General features: G+C 35.7%; 2 protein-coding genes across 7 annotated transcripts in view; both read right to left on the bottom strand.

Moving 5' to 3' along the window:
* The window catches only part of LOC129238568 (aminoacylase-1-like), a 54,106-nt gene that overhangs the window by 18,126 nt on the left and 16,827 nt on the right, over positions 1-19,153 (bottom strand). The gene's annotated exons all lie outside the window — the stretch shown is intronic.
* LOC129238567 (aminoacylase-1-like) overlaps positions 1,191-19,153 on the bottom strand; it is a 34,435-nt gene continuing 16,472 nt past the window's right edge. The window contains exons 1-7 of one of the 5 annotated variants that reach the window (XM_054873636.1): positions 7,514-7,573; positions 3,329-3,425; positions 2,533-2,877; positions 2,196-2,342; positions 1,852-2,135; positions 1,615-1,748; positions 1,191-1,526 (exon numbers count right to left, since the gene is read on the bottom strand). In XM_054873636.1, coding sequence (XP_054729611.1) covers positions 1,322-1,526; positions 1,615-1,748; positions 1,852-2,135; positions 2,196-2,342; positions 2,533-2,877; positions 3,329-3,413 — 1,200 coding nt within the window. In that variant the 5' untranslated portion in view covers positions 3,414-3,425; positions 7,514-7,573 and the 3' untranslated portion in view covers positions 1,191-1,321. The other 4 variants (XM_054873632.1, XM_054873633.1, XM_054873634.1 and 1 more) reach the window with 4 other exon arrangements.

The following is a 19,153-nucleotide window of genomic DNA, read 5'->3' as shown; positions in this document are numbered from 1 at the left end:
AAAAAAAAATGGTGTTTTCAAAGCATTTCGTATTCCACTATTAATAGAGAATACATTTTTTCGAGGGGGTGGTTTTCAAAGCGGAAAAAAATGTTTTTTAACAAATCAATTTAAACTTTTACAAAAGTATGACATTTTTTCAAGAACAAAATTTTCTCAAAAACGTTAAATTAAAAAAAAAAATACAATAGTTTTTTCAAAATATTTAATTTTCAGCAATTAACTGAGAAGAAATTTGTTAGAGCGAAGTGTTTTTCAAAACTTCAAAAAACACTTTTTAACCAAAAAAAATAAACCTTTTTTCAAAAACAACAGGAATGATAACATTGCCTAACAATTTCTGCACTTTTGCACAGTCTAAAGAGGCATTGATACAGAGTGTATTTCCAAACATAGTTCAACATTACAAAAACCATGATTGACTCAGCGAAAGAGCAATTTTAGCTGGGAAAAATAAGGGGTCAATGATATAAATTCAGCTATTTTAGATCAAATACCTGGTGACATAGTTGCGTATAAGTCAATGGACACTATTACTGATCAAGATGAGGTCGTAAATTATCCAACTGAATTCTTAAACTCACTCGATTTGCCAGGCTTACCACCTCATAATTTACGATTAAAAATTGGAGCACTGATTATTATGCTGCGCAATAGTAATGTGCCCCGACTTTGCAACGGTACCAGACTCGCTGTGAAGAAGCTAATGGGTAACGTTATCGAAGCAACAATTTTGAAAGGGAAGTACAAAGGAGAAGACATTTTGATACCCTGAATTCCACTGATAGCGGCGGATTTACCATTCGATTTCAAACGTTTGCAGTTCCCTATTCGCCTTGCCTTCGCTGTGAGAATTAATAAGGCGCAAGGACAGTCTCTACAAATGTGCAGTATTAATTTAGAATACCCAATTTTTTCTCATGGACAATTGTATGTAGCTTGCTCACGAGTTGGCAAACCATCGTCATTATTCACGCGAAAGATGAAAAAACCAAAAGCGTTGTCTACCAAAAAGTGTTACAATAAAGTTCGAATGAAATTGTATCAAAGAATTTGCTTTGTTTCGTATTAATTTTATTCTCTTTCAGCAAATCATTGAATTTATCGTCTAGCGAAGCGGGCGAGGGTACGCTAGTTACGAATAAAGCTGAAATTGCCGCAACACTCATAAAGTAAATGAAAATGTTCGATGACGTTTGCCAGGCACCGTAACAGTAAGCAATCATTATAAGGGGGATTTTTTATTTAATTTCCAATCATTCATCACATAAAAGTACATAAAATCCTTAAATAACAAAATTTTATACAGAATAAAAATCTGCTAAACATTTGTAACAGCTGGTATAATTTTCTTATAGTATTCAATTCCTTTCAAGTAGACATCGGCTTGCAAAAATTCATCGTTATCGTGCAGCAACACTGGCGTATGATTCATGGGTGAAAAGCCAATGGCAGGAATGCCAATGTGGCGTATATAACGGCTATCGGTGCCACCAGGAAATACGAGTGTTTGGATTTTGAGGCCACTAAAGTAAAAGTAAGAATTAATAAAAAAAAGAGAAAAATTAAATAAAAATAATTTAGGCATTTGTAGAAAGTGAAATTAGTAATTACAGTTCTGTGGTTGCTTGCTTGAAAGCCAACCAAAAAGGATTGGAATCATCAATTTTTGTGGCTTCCACCTTGGGCTGCTGATGCTCAAACACAATTTCAATGCCACCACCAGCTTCCGTACACCACTGCCTTAACTGTATTGTGAAAGTAAATTGAAATTAAACGATGAATAAAGCAATGTTCTTTGTTGAATCATGTCCGCTCGTCATTTAATCACCCTCCTCGGTTGTTACACACCTGTTTCTCGTAAGCGTCGTGATCTACATTTAACGCCAAACGCATGTCGAAAACTGCTTCCATTGTGGGTGGCACCACATTACCTTGCACACCGCCTTTAACAATGGTGAAGTTGATTGTTGTCACATCACCAATCGTCAAGGAGCTATCGTTTTCCAAACGATCCTCTTCATGTTTTCTAAATTCCATTAACTTATTCAGTATATAGTGCAACTTTTGACCTGCTGTATTTTTGTGCAGCAAGGAACCGTGCCCAGCAGTGCCACTAATAATAAATTTGACTTCTGCAGTAAAATTAAAGATCTGAGAAATGGCAAATAAAAAATTATAACTTCAATGCATACGCCAAATGCTTCGTTCCGCATAATAAACCAGGAAGGTTTCATTTACAGATGCAACACCTTCATCAAGGGAAAAGCCGACATTTAGTTTTTTAAACTCATTCGACTTAACAAAAACTCGCATTCCTTTTGTGCCACCGATTTCCTCATCTGCAAACATTTGAATAGATTTAATCTGCGTAGATAGCATGCTTAAATGCTTAAATAGCACATTAGAAAAGTAAACAAGACTCATAAATATGGAGATGAGCATCATAAAATCACGTAATGAGATTAGTTAAACGCGTTAAGGTACACGCTCGAACCGCTGTGTCTGGTTTACAATTCCCTATTTACTTACCTGGCACGAAAATCACATGAATAGTACGTTTCAAGGTGACACCGTTCTTGCGGAGGGCACGTATCGCTGCCAAGTACTGCATTCCCACGCATTTCATGTCCTGTGAACCCCGCGCAAAGATCCGGCCTTCGTCGTCGATGTCAGCAGAGAAGGCTGGATGCGTCCACTTTTCGGGGTATACGGGCACCACATCCATATGGGAATTCAAAACAATTGTTGGCAATTCTGGGCGTTGCCCCACCCATGTTATAACAACAACTGGTTTGGTTGGGCCGCTGGCATGATAAACCTCAATAGGCAATCCCAAATCGATTGCCTGCTTCTTCAGAAACTCCACGCAAGGCGCTAAGAATGGTTTTGTAGTAAGAGGAATTTGTGAATATTTCATTGGTGAATAAAAATAATTGAATAGGCAGCGAAGAAGATTGAACCAAACTTTTTACTCCACTATCACTGTAGCTCGGATGCAGAGAATTTTCGTTTTAAATTTTAAACCAATTAGTTTCAATGTACACACATATTTATTTATTTACTTGAAATATAATTATAAATAATCAAATTACAAAATCGAGGCAAGTAACAGCAGAGGCTTTCGGCCTGTTTGAGTTTAAGTGAAGAGCTTTATGACTTTAAAAATATGATTTTATATTTAATATTTGTACAAAACCCGAAAAAATGGTGCCCGTAACATTACTTTGTTATGTATGAAAAGATACAGTGGGCTTATGTAGGATACAGTGGGGTTATGGACAATCCTCATAGCGTCTGCCAATAGTATAATTTAAATTATGCATACCGTAGTCAACGTCCGGATGCACACTTGGTATGCGTAGATATTCCCGAAATATTTCGATCTCTTGATTATTCTTCCAAGAGCTCATTTTAACAGCGATCTGTGCACACAAGATTTAAAAGGTAAAGGGTGTTTTTTTTAGAGGTTAGGTTTTCAAGATGAAATAAAACGTATATAATTTAATGTTATGGCCAAGAATTTAGCTTTATTATAAAGATAAGGGTTTGCCATTATGTTTTAAAAATGATTTCGGGCAAGTGGCCGCCGCGGCTGGCTCGAATAAATTCCAGCCGAGAGGCCCAATTTTCGACCACTTTTTGCAGCAATTGGTGCCGTATGTCAGCAATAACGCGCCGAATATTCTCTTCCAAGACGTCAATCGTCTCGGGCTTATCTGCGTAGACAAGCGACTTCACATAGCCCCACAAGAAATAGTCCAGCGGTGTTATATCGCACGATCTTGGAGGCCACGGCGCGAGATAATGCGCTCACCAAAAGTTTCCTTCAATAAATCGATTGTGGCGTTGGCTGTATGGCATGTACCGCCGTCTTGTTGGAACCAAAGGTCGTCCACATCAACATCGTCCAATTAAGGCACGAAAAAGTCATTAATCATGGCTCTATAGCGCTCTCCATTGACTGTAACATTATGGCCGGCTTCATTTTTAAAGAAATATGGACCAATGATTCCCTCTGCCCATAGAGCACACCAAACAGTGACTTTTTGAGGATGTAACGGCGTCTCAGCAATGGCTTGTGGATTATGTTCACTCCAAATGCGACAATTTTGCTTATTGACATACCCATTCAACCAAAAGTGAGCTTCATCGCTGAACAAAATATTCTTGTGATGCGTCGCGCGAACCGAACCATTATTTTCGTAATAAATTTGCACGATTTGCAAACGTTGTTCAGGTGTAAGTCTATTCATTATGAAATGGCAAACCAAACTGAGCGTAAATCAAGGGACAGCCGTCAAAAAGACCATCTACGAAAAAAGTAGTGCCATCTTGAAAACCTAACCTCTAAAAAAAACACCCTTTATTAACAAATATGAACAAACCCCTATTTTGAATAAGATTGCGAAAAACTAGACGAGCGATTGGTGTGTCGTACAAAGGCAAACTTCCTAGTATACCAGTATTTCTGCCATAAGAAAACAGTTCGTAGAAACCCATCAGCCGTTTGAATGCGTTACAAAACTGCAAGCTGCTCCCTTTGTAAAACCTCATAAAGACTCGCGTCACAAATTGGAGGAGGAGGAGGAGCTCGTTCATAGACTTAACAAAGGATGTGCGCGCCAATTATAGACACACAAGAGAGCGTAAAATTAATCACCCTTTCGGAAGGTGACATTGCACGTCAATCTTATTTGACCCTTGTTAACTAGACAGCCGCAGTATAAAAACAGTTAAGGGGTTAGGGGTAGTCAGAATTTTCAAAAAATTTGATTTTTTTGCATTATCGTAAAGTATAATATCTTAAAAATATTGTGTGAAAATTTGAAGTGAATCCGAAAAATACTTTTCGAGTTATTCAACAAATAACAAAGGGCGCTCGAGAGCAGATAGCAAAACTTTAAATGCGTTTTTCTCAAGACTATGTTTTTTGAACTGGTGATCACTGTAACTTAAAAACCGCTTGGAGGATTTCAATAAAATGTATACTACTTTTGAAAAACATAAAACACTCGTGCCTAATCGAAGGATTTTTTTCAAAAATCTCGATTTTTTTTAAACAATTAATTGTCGGTTTTTTTCTCGAAAATCTGAAAAATATTTGCTGAGGTCGCCATATTGTTAAGTTTGAAAAAAGCTTCGATCAGGCATAAGATTATCTACAAATAAAACTAATTTCTCCTGTCCTTGACTTGTGATGATCACCGATTCAACCATATGAAGAGCGTTTTCTGAGGTCCTTAAAAACTGGTCCTCATACTGCCTCCTTTGACACTAGACCCGGTGATTTTTGGCGGAATGGCATCATAAAATTGGAAGAGGTTGTAAACAGCAACGTCGAATATAATTTATATTTGATTAACTTATTGATATACCAGGTTGATTAATAAGTTTTGCGATTCGATAAGAGAGGGCATTGCTATTAGCCTATTTTATTTTTGTTATGTTGTTACACTCTTCATATTAACGTATGTGAAGTTTCATTTTAATGTGGCCATTCATTTTTTGATAAAAAGGCATTTAGTACCGACATGTCACAGGATTTTCTGCAATGGAAAAAATCAAGTATCGTATGGTGATTGAATTTTTATTTTTGGAACGTCTAAAAGCAACGGAAATTTATGAACGAATGTTGAAAGTGTTTAAGGATTTTTCGCCATCAATTAGTGCAATAGAAAGATGGGTTGCTGAATTTAAACCTTGAATACGATCCACGTCAAGGACGTTCAGAAAGAACGATAACATTAGAAATCATAGAAAAAATACAGGCTATTGTATTCAAAAATTGTCGAGTGACTGAAAGAGATGTAGTAGAAAACCGGCAACTCATTGGGCTACAGTATTGGGCTTCAGAAAGCTATGTGCAAAACGGGAGCCGCCTTCGCCAACAATGGAATAAAAACACATTCGAATGTGAATTTCTCAGCAACATTTAAAGCGTGTTCGAAAGGGGAAGGTGCATTTTGTGCATCGATTCGTCACTATGGATGAGACTGTGATCTATCCCCATGATTCTAAATCAAAACAAGAGGCTAAAGAGTGGTGTGAATCTGGTTCTTTCCGAAACGAGTGTGTGTCCAGAAATCGGCCAAGAAATTGTTAGCATCAATTTTTTGCGGATGCGAAAGGAATGTTGTTTGTGGATTAGTTTTAAACTGGTAAAACAAAAAATTCTGAATATTGTTGTAAGCTTTTGGACCAGCTGAAGGAAAAAATTCGTGAAAAAATGCCCAGTTAGGGAAAGAAAAAAATTCTTTTTTATCAGAACATTTCCCCGTGTTACAAGAGCATTTTGACAATGGCCACAGTTCATGAATTAAAGTTCGAATTGTTGGAACAACCACGGTATTCATGAGATGTGACCTCTTGTGACTTCTATCTGTTTCCAAACCTAAAAAAATGCATGCGTGGAAAATTTTGATCGTATTTTGCAGACCTTCCAGATTCTCACTTCGGGGATGAAATTCATAAATTAGAATCTCGTTGGAGCAAGTGTATTGATGTTCTGAATAATAAAGAGCATACAATTGTGTTTTTCTTATCGAACCGCAAAACTTATTGAACAACCTAGTAACTGCCTCCAATTTCAATTACTGAAAACTAGTATTCATTCATGGATGTGTTGCTCAAGCAAATTTATCATGAATGAACTATTTACTATGTTACTAGCCATATGAAATAAAGTAAATGGAATCCAACTTTTCTCTCTTCATTAGTTAGAGCATTATAGGAATCAAGCGAAACAGCATTACCTGAACGAGAGTAAATTCTGAAACGAATCACCTTAGGAATTAATAAGTATGTATACACCGGCAAAAATCTGTTCATATATGTATGTGTACATACAAATAAACACAAAAGCTCGCCAAGTTGACGAGTTTTCCTATGCCAAATGCCTCTCATGAATTATCCAAACGAAGTGGATGTATACATACATACATACATATGTACGTATGTGGGATAAAACATGATCAAGGCAAACCAATATTTTGGAAATTAGTTTTAAATTAAATAAAAAAAGAAAAAGGCCCCCGAAGAATTTCTCGGCTGTCTTCGTATGACAATCATTAATTGTTTAAATGAGAAATAAATAGAAGGTACACAAATGTATTTCTGGTTTATTAGTAGGATAGAGTAATGATACAAAGTGTGCCAGGTTGCAATGACATTAAATTTAAACAGTAATTTCATATTTTTAATTTCGCCTTGGTTCAGTCTTATTTTTCATAAAATATTTTCAAATAAAGCAACTTGAAATGTGCGTTCATCAAGTTGGTTGGCACACTTTGCATCATTACACTGATTAGAAGTAAATGCTTTTATTTGAAACTGATCCACTCGATCGCAGAGAAAAGTCGAGCTAATTTTATATAATATTTTGTTTTTCTGTACTTTGGAGAATTTTACTAGCCTTTCACGTCTTTCTAATTAACTATGCGAAAATCACACAACCACTTATCTACACGCACTTCAAAGTACTAGAAAACACTTTTAATACTGAAGAGTTTACCCAGTTCAACGGAGTATTTAAGCACTTTGAAATATTTGATAAGCCGACGCTCGCTTTACGTATGATTGGATGCACACTTGATATGAGGCACACTTGGCCAGAGATGGAGGACCGTTGTGATACACACAATATACACCTACATACGTGCATACATATATAATCTTATATGTAGGGGACACCCCTGTAGGAAAATTAAATGGACCCCGGTTGGTAGATTCATAACGTACAGAATGTAATGCTGCAAACAGTCACCGACGTAAACGCAGTCCCCTGTCAGCTGTTACGATCAAACTAGTGAGAGCCCGATGTAAATGAAAAATTACTTCCCTTCCGTATCGTAGATTTTATGGCAGGATTTTTGAAAACTCCCGTAGAACCGTGTCGGCTCACCACACAGTACATTTCGAAATCATTTACAAAATAAACTAGGAAAAATTTTAATTTTTGTTAAAATAACTTAAAAACAATGTGGAATAATGTTAATTATACATAAATTAACTATTTGAATTTGTTGGTTTTTGGCTTTGGTTTAATAAACAATGAAAAATTGTAACTGATATGTGTGAAAAAGTGTGTAAGCAAAAATATCAATGGCAACATTGTGTAGATACAACCAAACACATACACACACAAACCGATGTTTTGTGTAAATATTATATGTAACTAAAAGAACGCAATTGTTCTCTACGGGATGAGTTTTGCTCAATTTTGTGCTCTCTAGGTGCTGCGGTAAGGGACTACGATACGTCGGTCACTGTTTGCAGCATAAAAATATGATCAACACCAAGCCACGGTTGTTTTATTAGAACAGAAGTCATCAAAAACTGAGATTTTAGTGGTAATATAGGGAAAAATAAACGTAGTCAACTACGCAAAATTGAGCTGTCAATTCCCTGTGATTAGCAAAGTTACTCTCACAATTTTGCTTTGCATGGCCTTGTATTCCATCTTGCATTCTATCATTCTTATATACATTCATATATATTTATAATTGCCGCTTACACCCTGATGTTTAACCGAGTTCCTCCTCCTATCTGTGTTGTGCGGCCTGATGTTTTACGCCGTCTCCGAACGGCAAAGGTTTTTATGAGCAGCTTTTTCTTGGCAGAGGAACATCCCGAGAAGCGACTGCTATTAGAAAAAACTTCCTCAGTCATTAGGTATTTCATGCACGGAGATTCGAACCAGTGCATTTCTACATGATAGTCACGCACCAACTCATTCGACTAACGCGGGCTTTTAATGACTTTTAAGACATAAAATTTGAATTTTAGGCAGCGATGGTTGAGAAAGTAAAATATAATATATATTTTTCAACTCAGAAGTATATATTTCTTATTTGGATTCAATGCTTAATGACATTCTGAAATACCTGATAAATAGTCACCTCGTGACAGTGGTTTCTTTAGCGAAATTTTCAATTAGAAGCGTAAAATGATATAATTTGTATTAAAGTAGGAGTCGAATACAAATCTTATACGAGGTCCCTTTCAGTTATTTTGTTTACGTCTTGCACTAGATTGCGAACAATTTCAGAAAAATTATAATAAATTCAGCAAATTGATTGTGGCTGCGATCCCATCGAAATCAGTGAGCACAATATACCAGAAAAAGAAACATTTTGTACGACTAAGCAATACACTACGCCTCCCTGATAGTTATCATTAAAAAACGTTTAAATAAGTAGATCGCTTAGGAGGCGGCCACTGTAGCCGAATTGGTTGGTGTGTGACTACCATCCGGGAGTACGTAGATTCTAATTTCCGTGCATCATAGAAAACATTTTTCTTATAGCGGTCGCCCCTCGGCAGGCAATGGCAAATCTCCGAGTGTATTTCTGCCATGAAAAAGCCCTTTATAATAAGTATTTGCAGTTCGGAGTCAGCTTAAGACTGTAGGTCGCTCCATTTGAGGAACAACATGAAGACGCACGCCATTAATAGGAGGAGGAGCTCGGTCAAACACCTAACAGAAAAGTACGCGCCAATTATTTTTTTTAATCGCTTAGGCGATAAAAACACAAATAAAAGAGAAAATATATATTAATTTATTTAATCTAAAATACAATATCAATATCATCATATTATCACCATGAATATTTTCTTTTAAATTGGGAAATTTAAATTGATTATTTAAATTAAAATATTACCTTTTCCCAATCATTTGCATCGCTGAATGTACACTGAATATTTAAAACGGCAGCCAAATCTTGTAATTGCTGTTCTAGTTTTGCATGGCCTCCTTTGATATGACATTTGGCTTTGTCAGAATTGTGCCTTATAAATTTCCAGCAAAGTAGCGTCTTGAGCTGCATGCTTGTGGTTTCACCTTCATAGGAAAAAAGTGTAAAAATTATGAATAAAAGAAGGGAAGCATTTATACTTACACTTCTTTATTTTATATGCTTGTTAAAACGACAATATCAAACAATTCTCGAATTCGGCCACCTTGTCGGCTTTATAAAAATGTAAATTTCTGATAAATCGACATGCAGAACACCAAATACGCTCAACAATCAGATTCAAACATATTTTCCGATAAATCTAATTCGATAGTATTACAGAACGCGAGCATACAATTCTGATTCCAATAGAATTTGATTTTGGGAACACCAAATCATTTCAATTATTGATTTTCATACTTTAATGTTCATACCTGTGCTTGTACAACAATAGTTAAACAACAACGATGGGCGATCGTCAAAAAAACGACGCTCATATTAAATTAGGTGCTCGTTTCCATCGTACAAGTACAAGTTTTCCCAACGGGGCTTGCGTGCTATACTCATATGTTTACATATTTTTCCGAATGTGTGCTATGTGCACATGCGAGTACATATACATACATATGTAACTTGTACAGGCGAGCAGTCTACTCTATCGCCGCGATCATTTCAGAGAGTGTTGCTCCCACTACATATTAATTAATTTCTCTGTTTTGTTTTATCTCATTTGATAGCTTTGTTATGGCCATTGTATACATTATATTTATTATACAGATACGTATGTATGTGAGGATTACCATTAGAAATTCTCACGATCAGTTGGGGCCCTATAAAAATGTCAAACTTACAAAAACGTTGTGGGTGGCAGTGAGAAGTGTGGCGTTTCTCACAGATTTCGAGGCAGCTATTCTGAGGGCGAGGTACCCAGGTGCTTTCGAATAGTAACAGTATGCAAAAGTAAGAAGGATCTGAACTGAAAAAGCTTATCCAGGCACGTTGAATATATAGTGTCAGGAAATGGGAAACGTGGCTTATTGCCTTGATTCCGCACGCATAACGGTAATATTATGAAACCATACATTACGCATAACCACGATTAAGAAAACGATTAAAATGCAGATACTTTGAGGAGTAAAGGTGTTGTGTAGTCCAGAGCGAGCTAAGCACCGCGCACAGTTTACTTACGAATATATTATATGTATTTACATATGCGACTATCATAATTTAATGTTTGGTTGAAAGCGATTTGAAGATTTTGAGCTGAATTGATAGAAATTCCGCCATGTAAAATTTTTGGAAATGGTTAAGTGTTGAGGGGCTCATAAGAATGATAAAATGAAATTTGCAAAATATCCACTCAAAGCTCCTCAAAAGCTCAAAATAAAAAACAAAACAACCGCCACCTGTAAACATTTATTGCTCTATGCGTTCTGAGAGCAACAATACAAAATAAATGAGAGTGTAAGTATATGAGAGCATTTGATTGAAAAAAAAATACCAGTCTAACGGTTAGACGCGATAGAAGTGAAACCTTCCGTAAAACAAACTGAGAGAGAATGAGACGAAAGCAGCATTAGGGGCGGGATAATTATAGGTTCATTATAATATTGCTATAAAGTTCATATTTTGTTTTCTTCATTTTATTATTATTCATCCTCAATGTTTTCAATTTCAACAAATGATACGAGTGGCTTATGATAATATAGATAAAATATGATACAAATGCTTTGGTTTCGATGTTGTCAACATATCTTTGAAATACCGCGTCAAATGTTGTTTTTGATCGTGTTGTTGATTCAGTGCGATTGTTACACATTTTTAAATTGAATGTTGTATTGAGAAAGTCAATTGAAGGAACCGCTGTGTCCAATGCAAAATTTACGTTAAAATCGCCACTTAAAATCATTGGAACTTTATCGTAATCTTTTCTAAGTATCCGCGATACTTCTGGTGTATACTTTATTAAATTTTCGTGAATGAATTCCGTGATGCTATTTATTAATTTTTTTTCTGTCGATATTCACGACACTTTTCTGCATTATTTTTCGGCATAATTGCGGTAAATATTTAGAAATGAAAATATTTACGAATATAAAAATACACACGCGGTTGCTATTATGAGCGTCCCCAGCAAAACCTGCGTGACCGAAACTCTAACACAATTACATTTTTTTGAATGTTACAAACACATATGCACGCAGGTTTTGCTGGGGCGTGACCGAAACTCTAACACAATTACACATATGCACTCGTATTTGTTTGAAAATCGACTTTCTTTTTGGTTCTCCGTCACCTTTGGAAAATGTGTAAACAGTAAGCAAACTTTATTCAAATATTTTCCCTCATTTTTGCATCAGTAAAATTAAACAAACGCCGTAGCCGAATGGGTTGGTGCGTGACTACTATTCAGAATTCACAGAGAGAACGTCAGTTCGAATCTCGGTGAAAACACCAAAATTAAGGAAAACTATTTTTCTAATAGCGCTCACCCCTCAGCAGGCAATAGCAAAACACCGAGTGTATTTCTGCCATGAAAAAAAGCTCCTCATAAACATATCATAAAATAAAATAAAATAAAATAACTGTATAAAAAAAAATTTTTTCTTGTGATTCGAACCAAGGATTTTGGATCGGAAGCTCACAATGCTAGTCGCTCGGCTACCGCGCCATGCTGTCGGTGCTGGCCTAAAAGTTATTTAGTTCGTCGCTACGTTTATATCAACATATAATATAACGCTTCGTAACTAAATAACTTTTAGGCCAGCACCGACAGCATGGCGCGGTAGCCGAGCGACTAGCAATGTGAGCTTCCGATCCAAAATCCGTGGTTCGAATCACAAGAAAAAATAAAAGTTATTTAGTTCGTCGCTACGTTTATATCAACATATAATATAATGCTTCGTAGCCAAGAGGTCGCTTTTTCGTTTCACTTTTCCTCAAATCACTCCCAACGATTCTAAAGAAGTTTTCACTTCAAAAATCATGTTATTCTCTCTCTGTTCGTTTTCGATGAAATGCAATTTACAAGTGTTGCCTTTTATATTCATTATTGCGCGAAATACTCAAAACAAAGTAAAATAATAAAGAAAATGGCTTTGTTATTTTTTTAAATATTTTCCTTGAAAGTCTTTAAACTTGAATTCATTTTGAACGTGCTTTTGCCACTTAGAAGTGGATGCCTCCAACGGTTTCAACCCGGATTTATATCCGCTCAAGAACTGTCACTTCAGCAGCATTCCCGTGTATGGGTAATATTTATACTGCTATAACAACAACAATAATAACAGCTCGCATTGTTTGGTGAAAGATGATTTGTCTTTGGCGGTTGGTTTCCCTTATTTCTCTGAAAACTTTTGGCAAACGACTTGGAATACCCATTCTGTAGATTGCTGTTTGACGCCGCTTTGCACGAGGCTAAATTTGTTCAACATTTCTCAGCACCAGTCGACACCAACCATTTTTTGGGAAATTGTACAATTATATGATATCCAACGAGAACACATCTTCTTGACCACCAAATGCTGATGTAATATTGAATGCATACTGGTCCCACTAATGCCAAAAATGTCTCCATCTCGCAATATATTACAATATGATCTTGCGTTATCAATAAATTTTGGACGGCCTTCATGAAATTCATACTTTCATTCAAGGACCGACAGCCTCGTTGGAACTCGTTGTACCAGCATTTCACAGTGTGGTGCTTCAACGCCAAAAGTCGAAGTATGTTGATCAATGCACTCCTGTCTTGGTAACCAACATCGAAAATCGTAATAAATCAAGGAAAAAAATATAAAAGGAAACCTCGTATCAATTTTTATGCTTTAAATTAGCAAACGTGCAACTGAAGAAAAGTGATCGATTCTCAATAGATATTTACTAGGTGGGTTTGTATGCAAATACTTTTCAGCAGCAAAAAGTGCACTCTTCTTGTAGCAGCATTAACATTCTCCATACATGAACGGAGTATGATGCTGGGGACTGGGGAGACAGTCCTTGCCATATATAAATCCAGGTCATTCCGGTAACGTAGAACCGACAATCATGAAAACGAGCTAAAAACAGTTTGCATATATTTTTTAGAATGATTTTATTCCTTATATTTGTTTTATGTTTTGAATAGGGCTTTTATTATATTTATTTGTTACGTATTTATTTATTTTTTAAACTATTATTCTCGCTCACGTTTTTACACGTTTACCGTTTTTTTTTATCGAATAACAATTCTCTTAACATTTTTGATCAATCGAATTGTTTTAAAAGCACTTTAAAGCATAGGCCAGATATGTAAGTATGCGTGGTAAAAAAATATATACATAAACTATTTTAAGTGCTTATTCACTATTAATTCACTCATCCCAGACATCCAACAACCAATTAAAAAATACAACTTGTCAAACCTGGAAACCTTGGAAGTAATAAGTGCAAAACTTTTATTTGCGCTTAAGAAATAGTTGGGGTTAAAATCAACTTTTTATTGGTCGTATTTTTTTCAGTTTTGACTCAGAAACATATGCACGTAAAAGCAAACATAATTTTCATGTCGTCATACGCACAGTGGGACAAAAAACCCAAGATTTATTAACACTAAACTATAATAATCAACTGATATGAGTGATTTTTATTCGTCGAGGTAGAACTGAAATTCACCGCCGGGGCTCAAGGTTGACATTACTGATAGTAATGCTGTTACCTAAATAAAAAAAATCCTCTATTAATGCGTAACTGTTTAGAGTGTTCAAAGTAATGGATAAGTTTGATAAGAGAAGATATGTACTTCGTTATAAGCAGTAGCGCAAAACCAACAATAGCAATTGATTTTCTTTTAGCTCTTGGTCCCTAGAATTATACCTCATATAAAAGATGGTGCGGTATTTAGCTAGACATCTTTTGGCACACAACGCGGAATGAGCCGACGCATTCATTATCTTGGTGGAGAGCTCATGACTTGCCCATCCACAATGTTTTCCTTCTTCTGCCCTTAACCCCCTTAAAACGATGTGTCGTGTTCGCGATCTGCTCTGACGTCAGAATCTAAACAGTACAAATAAGAAGTAAAGAAGAAGTGTCAAAATCACATAAAAATGTCAGAATTATTCAAATGGGGTATAACATAATCTTTATAGAGGGTTTGATGATTTACTTCTAAAACGACAAGACTGCCATGAAAACTCAGTTGGATGACACAATGAAAGTATTGCATTCGTATATTGCTTAGATTCTCCTTGTGCAGGATTTGCCGTACCGCAAAAGTAGAGAGTTGATTGATGTTTCTCTGTACCAGCGAGGCGTGCGGCCCGAATTTTGTCCAGCGATGAGGCCCATTTTTGGCTTAATGGCTACGTCAATAAACAAAATTGCCGTATTTGGGTTGAAGCCTTTCAAAAATAGCCATTACACTCTTGAAACCAACTGTTTGGTGTGCCCTATCGGCTAAAGGAATCATCAGCACTTATTTCTTCAAAGACGAGGCTGACGCCAATGTAACATTGAATTGTGAATGCTATCGCGCCAGGATAAAAGACTTTGTGAAGCGGGAAATTTGACGTTATACCCAACGTATACGTAACTGAAACTGTTAATTTCAAAATGCCATAACTTTTTTTTAAAAAATCGTACAATAATTTAAAAAAATGGGTTTTAAAGCTAAAGAGTTGTACTATGCAACCTTTTCGTCGAAAATTGAAAAAAAAAATTTTCTATCCCAAAAAAGAATTATCAAAAATGGCTAAAATGGCAATTTTTTGACCTTTTAGGCTTCATTTACCAAAAATCCTGACGTGATGGAGCATTTTGAAGATCAGATTCGTTTTCAGCGCATAAAAAACTACAAGAAACAAGTACAGCCATTCTAGAAACTCACCCTCGCAGGACTGTGTTATATATTCGCCGTTGCTGTTTACAACCTCTTCCTACCTCTCGACCAATTTGTTGGTGACGTTCCGTCAAAAATCGCCTGGTCTAGTGTCAAAGGAGGCAGTATGAGGACCTCGTTGTTTCATATGGTTTGACAGTGAGCGTAACAGATGGTAATCGGTCGGTGCAAGGTCCGGAGAATACGGCGGATGTTGAAGAAGCTCTTGGAGTGCGGCTTTGACGACTAATACAACACGAGGCCTGGCGTTGTCGTAAAGAAGTATGGTTTGACCATATCGATCAGGTATTTTCAGTCGAATAGCCTCATTCACACTTTTTAACCTCGATGAAAAGCAAAGAAGAGTAGGTGTCGAAAACGTTAATTTTTGCCTCCTGGTTATTCCATTTCTAAGCCTCAAAACTAATTATAAAATTAAATAACTCAAAAATACAATTAACAAAGTTTTGTAGAGCAGAAAGAGTTCTATCGAAGGTAAACTTACCCTTTGCCAAACAGCAAACAAATCATTGTAAAATAAAATAAAATCTAAAAACCCAATAGTTAATACTTCAATAAAAAATTTCAAAAATTTTTCATATCAAATTTTAAACTTTTAATCAGAATTTTTAGAAAAAAATTGGGTATGCAGTTTTATAGTCTACTGAATGTTTGTATACTTAGTGCAAGTTTGAAGTGACTCAAAAGTTATGTTAGGTAAGGTTTTACCTGTCTGATCCTGTTGATCGCATATGAATCAAAAATTGTTGCATAGCGATACCAAGTGTTTGTAAGAAGAGTATAAGAACTTTATATTTATTTTGTCTTTAATACACAGGTTAGATAAATTAATTAATTTTTTGATCTGCCACACTTTCTAAAGTTGAAAATAAGGGTGCGGCCAGAGTGAACGCTGAAAGCCGAGCCGAGATTGTCAGTGCGATAAAGATTGTCAGTGCGATAAAACTGGTTACATACAAGTCAATACAAATAAGCTTGTGTATAACACAGTGAGCGCCGACAAGAGCAGAGAGCAAAGCCGATGAGTGCGAGAAAACAGTTTCAAAGCGTTTTGCTCGCTTTTTTGGATTGTTGATGTTTACTTTTTAGAGTGCAGTTGTGTTTTTAACACACTTTTATTAGGTCGGGTTGTATGTATGTATGTATGTATGTATGTATGCATGTAACGGAATCTTTGAGCTTAATTTTCACTGGCTTCTAAAAATCTGATCGACTTGAAATTTTGCGCACCTATCAAGGACCGATGACAATGCAATAATTTGATAAAAGTTTTCCATTATCCTTATTAGGATTGCCAGGATTAATATTTTCTTTTTTTACCTTTGGGCAAAAAGTAAGGTGAATTTGGTTGTAAAATGAAAAATCTTTATTTATTCTTGTAAATCAATTTCATCCCCTTCAAAATAATCCCCTCTCGATAAAATACACCTATGCCAACGATTTTTCCAATCCCCGAAACATGCCAAATAGTCCATTTCCGGTATAGCCATCAGCACCTTCTTCGATTCAGCTTTTATCTCCTCAATCGACTCGAAACGCGTTTCCCGGAGTGGTCTCTTGAGTTTTGGGAATAGCCAGAAGTCACACGGAGCCAAATCAGGCGAATACGGTGGTTGCAGAACGATATGCGTAGAATTTTTGGCGAAATGGTCACGAAGAACGAGTGCAGTGTGAGACGGTGCATTATCATGATGCAAAAACCCAAGAGTTGTTGGCTCATAATTCTGGTCTTTTTAGATGAATTGCTTCACGTAAACGACGTATAACGCTCAAATAATATTCCTTATTAACAGTTTGGCCAGGTGGAAGGAATCCATAGTGCACCACACCACGAAAATCGAAAAAAAACTGGCCAATGGAGTGGGGTAGCCGTTTCTCAGGCTCCCTCCACGAAATAAATATAATATAAATCATTATATAAATGATGAAATTCACCAAATTCATTCCTTTTTAGTGTAATTGGATGTTTTCCAAACTCTTTTGTGTTAATAATTGCATTAATCACACTAGGAGAAGCAAAATACTCGTCATCAGATGAATCCATTACCGTGTACAGCAATTTTATAAACACAAATGAACAACAAAATTAAATGACATATGTAAGAGCAAAACACATGGAATAAACAAAATTTCAGCGCTGATTCTCGCATTCACTGTGTTATATACAAATTTTCTTCTCGCATGAAAATAAGCGTCAATAAGCTCGGCTCGGCATCAGCGTTCACTCTGGCCGCACCCTAATGCAGAGCCTAAGCAGTTTATTTGAGTTTTGCTAAGTACAGGACAGTGGCAGAGTAGGTGTACCAGAATTCCTCTCGCGCTGACTTGTCATGTGCATGTACCGTTTTGCACTAGCTTCAGTTTGGTCGAGTGATATAGTGTCCCGTTTGTATGCCCACTACAAATTTACACCATTTTCTGGGAAGGGATAAAATATAATTTCTAGACCTCACATTGTGGCATGATTTTCGCGATCCTGCATGAGCTGGTTCTTTCCCATCTTGAGTTTGTTCATCATCCAGGCGTTGTTTGCAGAGAGCTGGTTGTATACCGAACGTGCCAGCTACAGGAAGATTTGCGCCTGCTTTGGCTGGTATATCCACTTTCGCGTTTCCTTCAATTCCCTTTTGTACAAGAATCCAGTATATGGTGGCTTGTTTCTCAATTCCTAGCTCATCCATCCTGTTCCGCCATTGTCGTGTCAAGTTGTTTTAATTTTTGAGAATATTTTTGTGCTTGTACATGAAAAATTTCGAGTATTCATTTATGGAAGAAAATGCATAAGTATGCAAAAAAAAAAAAAAAACAAAAATCAACGCGAAACAGTTGAAGCTGACACAGTATTAAACCAAAATGCAATGGGCTATAAAACTTTTCGAGGTTTAGCTAAAAGTTCTGATTAAAAAGTTGATGAAAGTTTGTTAAATGTTATTAAATGTAATTGTGTATTAAAAATATAATATAACTGTATTAAAAATATAATATAACAAAATAAAAATTAAAAAATTAAAAAAAAGAGGTTGTCTGTAAAGTCGGTTTACTGACGATAGTTTAACGTGATAACGTCATAAGAAAATACTGATTGAATGGTTGCATTTTTCAAAAGAAAATTTTAATTTTATTTGTTTGATAGATATTTTGTATGGATATAGAGAATGAGTTAACATTAACATAACATAACATAACATAACTTAACATAACATAACATAACATAACATAACATAACATAACATAACATAACATAACATAACATAACATAACATAACATAACATAACATAACATAACATAACATAACATAACATAACATAACATAACATAACATAACATAACATAACATAACATAACATAACATAACATAACATAACATAACATAACATAACATAACATAACATAACATAACATAACATAACATAACATAACATAACATAACATAACATAACATAACATAACATAACATAACATAACATAACATAACATAACATAACATAACATAACATAACATAACATAACATAACATAACATAACATAACATAACATAAC

The sequence above is a fragment of the Anastrepha obliqua genome, chromosome 2 (genome assembly GCF_027943255.1).
Source record: "Anastrepha obliqua isolate idAnaObli1 chromosome 2, idAnaObli1_1.0, whole genome shotgun sequence".
Classification (NCBI taxonomy): domain Eukaryota; kingdom Metazoa; phylum Arthropoda; class Insecta; order Diptera; family Tephritidae; genus Anastrepha; species Anastrepha obliqua.
The sequence above is the reverse complement of the archived record's forward strand: the minus strand, read 5'-3'. Positions and strand labels throughout refer to the sequence as shown.